Source organism: Blennius ocellaris (assembly GCF_963422515.1).
Source record: "Blennius ocellaris genome assembly, chromosome: 8".
NCBI lineage: Eukaryota > Metazoa > Chordata > Actinopteri > Blenniiformes > Blenniidae > Blennius > Blennius ocellaris.
In genome coordinates this window covers 29,145,045-29,158,451 of record NC_137657.1, presented here as the reverse complement: position 1 = coordinate 29,158,451, position 13,407 = coordinate 29,145,045, and the positions used below count along the sequence as shown (strand labels likewise).

The 13,407-nt window shown below is 48.7% G+C and overlaps 1 protein-coding gene across 2 annotated transcripts; it reads left to right on the top strand.

Moving 5' to 3' along the window:
* Window positions 1–2,078: 2,078 nt before the first annotated feature.
* On the top strand, window positions 2,079–13,347 carry cyb5r4 (cytochrome b5 reductase 4). 2 transcript variants are annotated; one of them, XR_013936718.1, is made up of 16 exons: window positions 2,079–2,508; window positions 3,851–4,004; window positions 4,249–4,349; window positions 4,985–5,069; window positions 5,754–5,853; window positions 6,995–7,052; window positions 7,137–7,230; window positions 8,385–8,417; window positions 8,488–8,610; window positions 8,944–9,084; window positions 9,319–9,465; window positions 9,563–9,713; window positions 9,831–9,917; window positions 11,434–11,598; window positions 12,136–12,339; window positions 12,434–13,347. XR_013936718.1 is itself a non-coding variant. In XM_080500275.1 (15 exons), the coding sequence occupies exons 1-15, from the start codon at window positions 2,425–2,427 to the stop codon at window positions 12,188–12,190; spliced, it is 1,578 nt and encodes a 525-aa protein (XP_080356401.1). In that variant the 5' UTR covers window positions 2,079–2,424; the 3' UTR covers window positions 12,191–13,347. The 2 variants fall into 2 exon arrangements, 1 of the variants encoding a protein (XP_080356401.1); XM_080500275.1 differs by having other exon boundaries at window positions 12,136–13,347.
* Window positions 13,348–13,407: the final 60 nt, after the last annotated feature.

Genomic DNA, 13,407 nt, shown 5'->3' with positions numbered 1-13,407 from the left:
ACTTTTATTCAGAGTTAAATGTCACATCGTGACGACATGTGACAAACAAATGAGGAAATATAGAAAGAAAAGGGACTAAAATCACACTTTTACACTTTATTCAATTAATCTTTTAACACTAAAGCTGTGCGTGTGTGTGTGTGTGTGTGTGTGTGTGTGTGTGTGTGTGTGTGTGTGTGTGTGTGTGTGTGTGTGTGTGTCCGGACTGTTGCCTCGTGCTGCCATCTAGTGGTAAACAGTGAATGAAGCCAGCAGCTGGAGCTGCTCTGCTCTGTTCACCTGGTGGCAGTGAGGCTCCGCCCCCTTCCTCACCTGAGAGGCTCAGGTCGTTTCTGAGTGACGTCAGAGAAAAAATAACACATTGTTTGTTTCACAAAGCTTGGAGAAATTAATAGATAGATAGATAATTACTTTATTCATCCCCGAAGGGAAATTGTTTGGTTGCAGCAATCTGGTACATAGGAATATTATAAAATACAATACAATAGAAATAAAAGTAAAAAATAAAAATATAAAAATATCTGTGTATAAGACATAAAGTAAAACACAGAAGGGAACTTGGGCACTTAGAAATCAGCAGGAGATAAAAGCAAGATAAATAGATAGTAAGGTGCAGTGGCAGAGCCATTAGAAGTAGGCATTATATAATAATAATAACAATAATACACATAATAACAATGTGTAATAGTGTATAATACTCGTGTATAGTACTGCTAATAATGGTAGCAATAATATAACAATTACAATATGGTAGCAATAAAATAACAATAACAATATATATATCTCTCAGTAATAATGATAATACATGAATAAATACACAATAAATGGTGTTAAAATGCACATGTAGTGTGTTACATTTAATATTGTCCCCTATAACTAGTTCTGCCATATGAGCATCACGTTATTTATTAATACTAGTAAAAAAGAAAATCAGAATGTTGGAGGGGGAAAAAACTATGGAACCACATGTATATATTAATATATACTGTGAATGAAACTAGTGTGTACTTCTGTGTACTATGAATAGTACCCCCCCGGTCTCAAATGACTCAGGCGACCGGTTCACTTGATGAACGACTCAAAGAACCGCGAACCGTTCAAGGAATCGGGTTTCTCGTCACGACTGACAATCCTCTTAGCAGATTAACCTTTCAAAGTAAAAGCCCAGGTACTCTGTGGTGGACTGACCGTGTTGACATCAGAGCTCTGAGAGACAACATGTTCTGTTCCCACAATGTCAGCAGGGAACCACAGAGACTCAGAGGAGGAAGAGGAGGAAGAGGAGGAAGAGGATGATGATGAAGACAGTGATGAAGAGTCGAGTGGAGGAAACACGTCATCTCTCACAACCTTCTTCAGAAGCTTTATTTCAGGTAGCCACACACACACACACACACACACACACACACACACACACACACACACACACACACACACACACACACACACACACACACACACACACACACACACACACACACACACACACACACACACACACACACACACTTCTCTTCTTTCTGTTTTCGTGAGAGCGTTACTGTGCTGAAATAAATTAATGAATGAATGAGTAAATAAAATGAATGAATAAAGTGACAAAGTCGTGACATTAGACGTAATAAAGCGTAGACGCGGCATACGCTGCCGCGGAGCAGGAAACACGGCGGCCATCTTGGTCCGGTCATCATACGCTCCGTGTAAGACTTTATCCACGGGAGACAATTTTTCCTCAGCTTTAAATGAGGTATTATTTATGTCGACACGTGGACTCGCAAGCCAGCTACAAACGTTTTTGTGGATTTTCCTGCACTATATGTTTAGCACGAGCGGGAGACCTCTCCAAGATGGTGGCGCTGGGGGCTTCTAGTGTTATATATCTATGGATAGACCTGCTTTGTCGTAACTGTTACCAGGATCGCGTGTGTCTGGATAAGTTAACCCAGGAAACGGCGACATTCTGGATATGTTGTTCACGGTTCGTAGTACACATGCGTGACACGACCACGGGAAAACTCCAGGCTGACGCGCATTGATGACATCATTTGTTGACGTTGTCATCAGCGCGCGCCACAGTTATCCAAGTGTCAGCGGTGTAACTGAGCCGGGAAACCCAAGAGAAAACTCGATATATTATCGATAAATGTTGAACATTCAGTCAACATATTGAAAGTTATTACAGCAGTGATTGTGTATTAGAGGGTGTGATCAATCTTTCACGTCGCAGGTCGCCAGGGCGACATGTTCTGTTAGCTTACCTTAGCGCTTAGCGGCGTTGCTCAACAGGATGTTTCCCAACGAGGAGGGAAGCCGCGGACGAGCCGCCGCGGAGCCGCTGTGACGGCTCCGTCCGACGCCCCGCGCTAAACCGCCGCTGCTCCGACAGGTCTGGCCCGGCCCCTGGGCTGCCTCCGGAGCGTCCACACCATGCTGAACATCCCCGCACAGTCCTTCCCGGCGCCGAGCTCCCAGCAGCGGGTCGCTCCCGCCGGACAGTCCGGCAGGAACAAGGTAACGGTGGGGGAAGGTTATTTATGTAGCACCGCTCAGACACAAGGCTGGTTACAGTGCTTTATAAAGAAGTAATGGGATTACATTAAAGCAAGGGGATTGCCAGTGTTAGATTATGGAGGCATTTACACAAAGACACTAAGAAAGGCACAACTGAGGAGTAGGAACCATTTATTGTTAGCAGGTTATTACTTTCTTTAAATATTTATGTTGTTACATCATTTGTTCAGCTGGTAGCAGTAATTACACACAGGTGGTATATGTAGAGGGTGTAGGTCACAGGAATAAGAATATGGAGGTTACTGAGGTAACTTCAGGGATTCATTATTTTGAGAGAGAGAGAGAGAGAGAGAGAGAGAGAGAGAGAGAGAGAGAGAGAGAGAGAGAGAGAGAGAGAGAGAGAGAGAGAGAGAGAGAGAGAGAGAGAGAGAGAGAGAGAGAGAGAGAGAGCGAGAGAGAGAGAGAGCTTTATTCCTCCCCAGGGCGAAACACAAACTTACAACAGCTCAAGGTAAAAGGTGCAGAACTTATCAAATTAAGGAATTAAAATATGTAAATATCTAAACAAGAGCAAATAAGAGCACAAAAAATAGAATATGTAAAAAGAAAACAATCCAGTAAAAAGAAAAATCCTATAAAAATAGAGTAAATTGCCAGGAGTCTGATTATTATTATTATTATTATTATGCCGATAGTGATCTTTCTTAACACAATCAGTGGTACAAAAATAAATTCAAAATATCTTGAATTAAATACGGTAGAAGTGAAGCCGTGAACAAAGTGATGTCTCTCCCTCCTCCAGCCGTCCATCCTTCTTCCAGTTCAGGCTCACAGGGGGAATCTCACCCTCAACCGTTCTGATTCACACCCTCACAGCATACACACACCTCACACCTACACAGCCTCAGATACACCCTCCCAGGATTGCAGGAGTAAACCTGAACACACAGAGGGTTGTTGTTTTTTTTAACAGAAATCAGGTTTTCTCAGGATTATAAAAACACGAAGCCGACGCAGGAACCCGCTTTAACTCAACTCTACTTTATTGATAAAGCTTTAAGCAGCCGTCGCTGAGACAAAGTGCTGTACATTGAAATAAAAATATAAGAGGCAAAATAAAAACATTAAAACAATAAAAAAGTTAAAGCAATAAAAAACAATCAGATGGTAAAACAATAAACAAAACATAAAAAGTTAAAACAATAAAAAAAAAACGAAGGCAGTAAAACCGGAGCAGAGTCTCACGCTGAGGTGAAAGTCAAAGAATAAAAATGGGTTTTAAGACGAGTTTTAAAAATGCGGTTTAACGGTTTAGCGGTTCCTTCCCCCCCGGACCCTGCAGGTGGCGCTGAAGCCCGGACACAGTCTGATGGACTGGATCCGCTTCGCCAAGAGCGGGAAGGACCTGACGGGGCTGCGGGGGCGACTGGTCGACGTCACTCAGGAGGAGCTGCAGAAGCACAACAGCAGAGACGACTGCTGGACCTGCATCCGAGGTGGGGGGGGGGGCTTAAATCTGTTTTTAGTATTTTTATTCATGGTTTTATACTTATTTAGTGTTGGAGCTAATTTGCATTGTTTTAGTTTGATTGTTTTTATGTGCAGCACTTTGGAAACGCTTTGTTGTTTAAATGTGTTTTAGAAATAAAGTGGATTGGATCAACAAGTCCTTGTTTTACTTTGTTTTTTGTGTGTGTGTGTGTGTGTGTGTGTGTGTGTGTGTGTGTGTGTGCGCTCCAGGCCTGGTCTACAACGTGAGCCCCTACATGGACTACCACCCCGGGGGCGAGGACGAGCTGATGAAGGCCGCCGGCGTGGACGGCACCGAGCTCTTTGATCAGGTACGGAGAAGAACCACTTCCTGCACTTAAAGTAGAACCGTCGTCAACTTCAGTCGAGTCGTAGACGCCTCACATGTCACATGATGTATAGGTAATATTGAGACATAGGTAGTATTGACACATGATGTATAGGTAGTATTGAGACATGATGTATAGGTAGTATTGAGACATGATGTATAGGTAGTATTGAGACATGATGTATAGGTAGTATTGAGACATAGGTAGTATTGAGACATGATGTATAGGTAGTATTGAGACATAGGTAGTATTGAGACATGATGTATAGGTAGTATTGAGACATGATGTATAGGTAGTATTGAGACATAGGTAGTATTGAGACATGATGTATAGGTAGTATTGAGACATAGGTAGTATTGAGACATGATGTATAGGTAGTATTGAGACATGATGTATAGGTAGTATTGAGACATAGGTAGTATTGAGACATGATGTATAGGTAGTATTGAGACATGATGTATAGGTAGTATTGAGACATGATGTATAGGTAGTATTGAGACATGATGTACAGGTAGTATTGAGCTGCGTCAAACATGTATTGATCAGTTTGCAGCAGCGCTTGGGGATTATTTGAAAAATGAAACGTTGGATGTTTGACCTGAAGGTTTGTGCTGCAGGTTCACCGCTGGGTGAACTACGAGTCCATGCTGAAGGAGTGCCTGGTGGGCCGGATGGCCACCAAGACCGCCACGGCTCTTAAAGGTACACACACACATTTACACTTTACAGCCCTTCACAGGAAACCTGTCTACTCTACTCTACTCTACTGTACTGTACTGTACTGTATTGTACTCTACTCTACTCTACTCTACTGTACTGTACTGTACTGTATTGTACTCTACTCTACTCTACTCTACTGTACTGTACTGTACTGTATTGTACTCTACTCTACTGTATTCTATTCTACTGTACTCTATTCTACTCTACTGTACTGTACTGTACTGTACTCTACTGTATTCTACTCTACTGTATTCTACTCTACTGTACTGTACTGTACTGTACTGTACTGTACTGTATTGTACTCTACTCTACTCTACTCTACTGTACTGTACTGTACTGTATTGTACTCTACTCTACTCTACTGTATTCTATTCTATTCTACTCTACTCTACTGTATTCTATTCTACTGTACTCTATTCTACTCTACTGTACTGTATTCTAATCTACTCTACTCTATTGTATTCTATTCTACTCTACTCTACTGTATTCTACTCTATTCTGTGAATAATCTGAACTCTGAAACAAACAATAGAAGCTCGTTAGAAACGTTGAAGTGAATTCTACAAACAAACATTGTAAGCTTCACTTCAAGCTGCCGGTTTGCATCATGTTTTGCTCAACGGCGGCTTCCCCGAAGTCGTTTGAAAGATTTCCTCTTTGTTTCAGCTGTGCCGCCTCCTCCCTCAGCCACCAGCCTGGCTCCGCCCACCTCACTGGCCCCGCCCCCTTCGTTGGCCCCGCCCCCAGACAAAGCCGCTCGGCCAAGGTGACGAAGCAAACTGTCTGAAGAGTTTCCTCTGCAGTTCACCAGTAGAGTGACGGGTTCACACTGAAGACCCACAGGATTCACTCATTCACTCATTCACTCGTTCACACATTCACATGTTCACTCATTCACACATTTGCTCATTCACACATTTGCTCATTCACTCGTTCACACATTCACTCATTTGCTCATTCACACATTCACTCATTTGCTCATTCACTCGTTCACACATTCACTCATTTGCTCATTCACACATTCACTCATTTGCTCATTCACACATTCACTCATTTGCTCATTCACTCGTTCACACATTCACTCATTCACACATTCACTCATTTGCTCATTCACTCGTTCACACATTTGCTCATTCACACATTCACTCATTTGCTCATTCACTCGTTCACACATTCACTCATTTGCTCATTCACTCATTTGCTCATTCACACATTCACTCATTTGCTCATTCACACATTCACTCATTTGCTCATTCACACATTCACTCGTTCACACATTCACTCATTCACACATTCACTCATTTGCTCATTCACTCGTTCACACATTTGCTCATTCACACATTCACTCATTTGCTCATTCACTCGTTCACACATTCACTCATTTGCTCATTCACACATTCACTCATTTGCTCATTCACTCGTTCACTCATTTGCTCATTCACACATTCACTCATTTGCTCATTCACACATTCACTCGTTCACACATTCACACATTCACTCATTCACACATTCACTCGTTCACACATTCACTCATTCACACATTCACTCGTTCACACATTCACTCGTTCACACATTCGCTCATTCACTCGTTCACTCATTTGCTCATTCACTCATTTGCTCATTCACACATTCACTCATTTGCTCATTCAATCGTTCACTCATTTGCTCATTCACTCATTTGCTCATTCACACATTCACTCATTTGCTCATTCACTCGTTCACTCATTTGCTCATTCACTCATTCACTCATTTGCTCATTCACTCATTCACTCATTTGCTCATTCACACATTCACTCATTTGCTCATTCACACATTCACTCGTTCACTGACCTCTGGCCTCCTGCTGGGCCTGTTCTGACCTCTGACCTCTGGCCTCCTGCTGAGAACGGTCCCGTCTGTGTGTGCAGGTACGACTGGTTCCAGACGGAGGCCAGCGTTCACCTGGTGGTCTACACCAAGAGGAAGGTGACGACTCCCACACGTCGGATCAGACGGTTTGAGATCTCCGTGTTTCTCTCCGGCCGACGTTCCCGTCTTGTTCCCTGACAGATCTCCGCCTCCGGCTGCTCCGTCGTGGACCTGGAGGGTGGAGCGCTGCGACTGGAGGTGCTGCTGGGAAAGATGTCCTACATGATACATTTGCGTGAGTAAAAAAAAACCTCCGTCGCCGTGGTTACGGACACGTTTGTTCCACACCGGAGTCGTCCGTGTTTCTTCTCGCCGTCGGGACGTTCCTGCTGTTTTCAGCTTGGGCTGATTGGTCGCCTGCAGCCGGCGGCGCCTGAAGGCCTGAGCGTCGTCGGCTTGGTCCCGTCCCCGTGCTGCTTTAACTACCGTATTATCCACAATATAGAGCACCTGAATTTAAGCTCACCGGCAAAATTGAACAAAAACAACATATATAAGCGGCACTTGACGAAAAGCCGCAGGCGTCCACGTTGTAACGGCAAGAATTCCACTGCAGGAACATGTTTTCATTGATTCTCGCAAATCTGTCTCTCATAGTGCTGGGAAGTCCAGCTGTGTTGTGCCTCGTGCTCCTGCTGCGAAGCCGCAGGCAGAAAGACACAGAACCACCAAGCGTTTTCTCTCTGTTGATAAAGGATTTTATCGGTTAGTTGCCGACCGTGGTTCTGAGAAGGAAGGTTCCTCAGCCAGTCCAGCGGCACTTGACGAAAAAGCCGTCCACGTTGTAACAGGGCAAGAATTCCACTGCAGGAACACGGGGATTGATCATGTTTTCATTGATTCTTGCAAATCTGTCTTTCATAGTCTGGGAGGTTCTGCTGTGTTGTGCCTCGTGCTCCTGCTGCGAAGCCGCAACAGACAAACAGACACAGAACCACCAAGCGTTTTCTCTCTGTTGATAAAGGATTTTATCGGTTATTTGCCGATCGTGGTTCTGAGAAGGAAGGTTCCTCAGCCAGTCCAGCGCTCTAGTTTACATGATGCACCTGAACGCAACGTTGACGGCAGTCAGCCGCATGGTGTTCCAAGCGTTGGAGAAGGACGGTTCTCACCGTGTTCTAAGCGTTGGAGAAGGACGGTACTCACCGTGTTCTAAGCGTTGGAGAAGGGCGGTACTCACCGTGTTCTAAGCGTTGGAGAAGGACGGTACTCACCGTGTTCTAAGTGTTGGAGAACGGCGGTACTCACCGTGTTCTAAGCGTTGGAGAAGGACGGTACTCACCGTGTTCCAAGCGTTGGAGAAGGACGGTTCTCACCGTGTTCCAAGCGTTGGAGAAGGACGGTACTCACCGTGTCCCGGTGGTCACATCTGTGCTCTGGTTCCTCCAGGTCTCGCTGAGGAGGTTGAGGGGAACGTCGCAGGTCAGTGACGACTCAAGGACAACCTGCACAGGTCGGTGGTTCGTCCTCCTAACTTGTTGTGGTGTCTCAGTCCACACCGTCCCCTCGGTGGGGACGATCCAGGTCAGCGTCCGGAAGCAGGCGACGGGGAAGTGGACGAGTCTCGGACAGCCGCTGGACGCCCACAACTCCTTCCTGCGCCAGAAAGACCGAGGTGAGGACTCTTCCCCGAGGGCGGGGGACACGTCCCCGGGGGACTCTTCCCCGAGGACGGAGGACCCCGTCCCCGAGGGCGGAGGACTCTTCCCCGAGGGCGGGGGACTCTTCCCCGAGGGCGGGGGACACGTCCCCGGGGGCGGAGGACTCTTCCCCGAGGGCGGAGGACCCCGTCCCCGAGGACGGAGGACTCTTCCCCGAGGACGGAGGACCCCGTCCCCGAGGGCGGAGGACTCTTCCCCGAGGGCGGAGTACTCTTACCCAAGGGCGGAGGACCCCGTCCCCGAGGGCGGTGCAGCTTCACCACCTCCCTCCACCTGTCGTCCCCCAGCCGTCTTCTACAGGGACTGTGTCCTGGCGTCCCGGACCGAGGTCAACTACAACACACACCTGTTCAGGCTGAAGCTCCCTACTGGGACCATCTTCAGTGTCCCTGTTGGGAGACACGTCTACCTCAAGGCTGTCGTCCAAGGTGACACACACACACACACACACACACACACACACACACACACACACACACACACACACACACACACACACACACACACACATGATAATTGATGAGCCAAAACAGGTGAAGACGTTTCATATTAAAGACAATTTGGTGGTTTTATGGACTTGGTGTGTGTGTGTGTGTGTGTGTGTGTGTGTGTGTGTGTGTGTGTGTGTGTGTGTGTGTGTGTGTGTGTGTGTGTGTGTGTAGACCTGGAGGTGGTGCGGCCCTACACCCCGGTGGATCAGACTCTCTCCACAGACTCTCAGCCCCCGTCAGCAGACTCAGACCTCCACCTGCTGATCAAGGTCTACCCTGACGGAGTCCTCACCCCCCACCTCCACCAGCTGCACGTCGGTGAGTCACCGCCTCCTGGCAGGTCCTCTCTCCTCCATCTCAAAACCTCCACCACCACTACTACCTCCACCATCACCACCACCTCCTCCACCACCAGGTGACGTAGTGTCGGTCAGCGGACCAGACGGCTCCTTCAGCCTGCGCCTCCTCAGAGATGTCACTCATCTTTACCTGCTGGCAGCAGGAACCGGCTTGACCCCCATGACCCGGGTCCTCAACTGGAGCCTGGGGGAGGCCCCGGGGGTGAGGTGAGGCCCCGCCTCCTTCTCCCCTCCCCTCCCCTCCCCTCCCCTCCCCTCCCCTCCCCTCCCCTCCCCCCCCAAAAAACTTACCAGGGTTGTTAAAGTGGTGTTTCTGGTCACCAGGGAAACCAAGCTGCTGTTCTTCAACCGGCGGGAGGAGGACATCCTGTGGCGCCGGGAGCTGGAGCAGCTGGCGGCCGACCACCAACGGTAGGAGCTGCTCCACCCGTCTGGGGCGGAGCTGACGGAGGAGGGCGGAGGTGAAACCGCTTGAGTTCCAAACCCTCTGAAGTCGCTGGTTTTCACTAGAAACGTCTCCTGATCGTTTAGAGTTTAACCTCCGAGTCGTTAATCAGCGACACGCCACGTTAACCCTTCACTTCCTGCCACGTTAACCCTTCACTTCCTGCCACGTCAACCCTCAACTTCCTGCCACGTCAACCCTCAACTTCCTGCCACGTCAACCCTCAACTTCCTGCCACGTTAACCCTTAACTTCCTGCCACGTTAACCCTCAACTTCCTGCCACGTTAACCCTCAACTTCCTGCCACGTCAACCCTCAACTTCCTGCCACGTTAACCCTTAACTTCCTGCCACGTTAACCCTCAACTTCCTGCCACGTTAACCCTCAACTTCCTGCCACGTTAACCCTCAACTTCCTGCCACGTTAACCCTCAACTTCCTGCCACGTTAACCCTCAACTTCCTGCCACGTCAACCCTCAACTTCCTGCCACGTTAAACCTTAACTTCCTGCCACGTCAACCCTCAACTTCCTGCCACGTTAACCCTTAACTTCCTGCCACGTTAACCCTCAACTTCCTGCCACGTTAACCCTCAACTTCCTGCCACGTTAACCCTTAACTTCCTGCCACGTTAACCCTTAACTTCCTGCCACGTCAACCCTCAACTTCCTGCCACGTTAACCCTTAACTTCCTGCCACGTTAACCCTTAACTTCCTGCCACGTTAACCCTCAACTTCCTGCCACGTTAACCCTCAACTTCCTGCCACGTTAACCCTCAACTTCCTGCCACGTCAACCCTCAACTTCCTGCCACGTTAACCCTCAACTTCCTGCCACGTTAACCCTCAACTTCCTGCCACGTCAACCCTCAACTTCCTGCCACGTCAACCCTCAACTTCCTGCCACGTTAAACCTTAACTTCCTGCCACGTTAAACCTTAACTTCCTGCCACGTTAACCCTTAACTTCCTGCCACGTTAACCCTCAACTTCCTGCCACGTTAACCCTCAACTTCCTGCCACGTTAACCCTCAACTTCCTGCCACGTTAACCCTTAACTTCCTGCCACGTTGACCCTTAACTTCCTGCAACGTCAACCCTAACTTCCTGCCACGTCAATCCTCAACTTCCTGCCACGTTAACCCTCAACTTCCTGCCACGTCAACCCTCAACTTCCTGCCACGTTAACCCTTAACTTCCTGCCACGTTGACCCTTAACTTCCTGCCACGTTAACCCTTAACTTCCTGCCACGTCAACCCTTAACTTCCTGCCACGTCAACCCTTAACTTCCTATCACGTTAACCCTTAACGTCCTGCCACGTTAACCCTTAACGTCCTGAGCGTAACTCCTCTGTGGTCGTTTGGCGCCGCTGAAGCTGCAGAACCAAAGTGAAAAACAAACAAAATGCAAGGTGCCAAAGTTTGTAGCAGCTTGTTGGAAGTCACCATGTTGGAGGATCTTCATGGTTCCAGTGTTTGTTCAGGTTCCAGGTGGATCACGTTCTGTCTGAGCCCCCGGAGGACTGGACCGGCAGGAGGGGCCGGGTGGACCAGAACCTGCTGAGGGACTTCCTGCTGCCGCCTCCGCCGCCACTGAGGGGCTTCGTGTGTGTGTGTGGCCCGACGGCCTTCACCCAGCTGACCACCAGGTGAGGTGACCACCAGGTGAGCTGGTCACCAGGTGACCACCAGGTGACCACCAGGTGAGACGGTCACCAGGTGAGCTGGTCACCAGGTGAGATGGCCACCAGGTGAGGTGACCACCAGGTGAGGTGACCACCAGGTGAGGTGACCACCAGGTGAGCTGGTCACCAGGTGAGACGGTCACCAGGTGAGACGACCACCAGGTGAGCTGGTCACCAGGTGAGGTGTAACTTAAATGACAGTGAAATGTTAAAGTCAACCTGCAGACTCAGATCGTCTGATGAGAAACTGGACGTCGTTTTAGAATCTCAGGAACAAACAGAGGAAATGATCAGGACAAAGTCTGTCTGGTAGTAAAATCCTCCTGGACCTGAACACGTCAACCCGCCAATAATCCCTCAGATTACCGTCTATCTGGACTGACGTCTGTGTGTGTGTGTGTGTGTGTGTGTGTGTGTGTGTGTGTGTGTGTGTGTGTGTGTGTGTGTGTGTGTGTGTGTGTGTGTGTGTGTGTGTGTGTGTGTGTGTGTGTGTGTGTTCAGGTTGTTGAAGCAGCTGGGCTTCACTGAGGACCTGGTCCACACCTTCCAGGGCTGAAGACGTCCAGGACCAGGGAGCGTCTCTATGCAACCGGCGGCCTGGAGCCGGACCGTCGTGGCCCCACAGCCCCCCTGCTGTCAGGCGCCCCCCCTGAAGTCAGTCGCCCCCTGCTGTCCCCAGTCGCCCACTGCAGGCGCCTCCCTGCAGTCGCCCCCCCTGCAGTCACTTGTAGATCGACCCCCCCTGCAGTCAGGCGCCCCCCCCTGCAGTCACTTGTAGATCGACCCCCCCTGCAGTCAGGCGCCCCCCCTGCAGTCACTTGTAGATCGACCCCCCCTGCAGTCAGGCGCCCCCCCTGCGGTCACTTGTAGATCGACCCCCCCTGCAGAAGAAGTTGATGCAGTCCAACGTGTCGCTGCCAGAGAAGCGTGACGGAGAGTTTGGTTTTCCTCTTCGTCAAGCTAAATAACGTGAATCTCACATGAGAACCTTAAAGACACAACTTCTTTCATTGTAGCCAAACAAAGTCACAATGGCGTCTCTTGAATTATTTCCAATATCCAAGCTTGACTCTTGTTTTGTTCAGCAGTGATCAGGTTCAGGACGAACCCTTTGGACGTTATTGAGGTCAGATGCAGTAGTGGAGGTTTTCCTCTGGTCCAGTGACACCTGGTGGTCACAGCTGGGATCACACCCACATTAATAGTCACATGAGCAAATAGTGACTGATAGAACATGAGGAACCGCAGAACCTTCAGTTCATGTTGGATTAAACCTGCTGCTTCATCACCTCCTCGTCTTCATCACCTCCTCGTCCCCTCCTCGTCTTCACCATCTCCTCGTCTTCGTCCCCTCCTCGTCTTCATCACATCCTCGTCGCCTCGTCTTCATCGCCTCCTCGTCTTCGTCCCCTCTTCGTCTTCGTCCCCTCTTCGTCTTCATCCCCTCCTCGTCCTCATCACCTCCTCGTCCTCATCACCTTCATCGCCTCCTCGTCATGACGTCAGACCTAAACAGTCCTAAACTCGTCAAACCAAATTAAAGCTCAACTGATTCAGATTAAACATCCAGTTCTAATCTCAACACTGCAACTTCACATGAACGAAACACGACCCTGAACTGCTGAGAGACCAGGGGACAACCTGGAGGGGACGTGAGGGGACAACCTGGAGGGGACGTTAGGGGACGTGAGGGGACGGAAACATGAGACGAAATGTTACGGGACATAATGAAATATTGATCAAATGTTCCAACGTGCAAATCACTTTAACTGT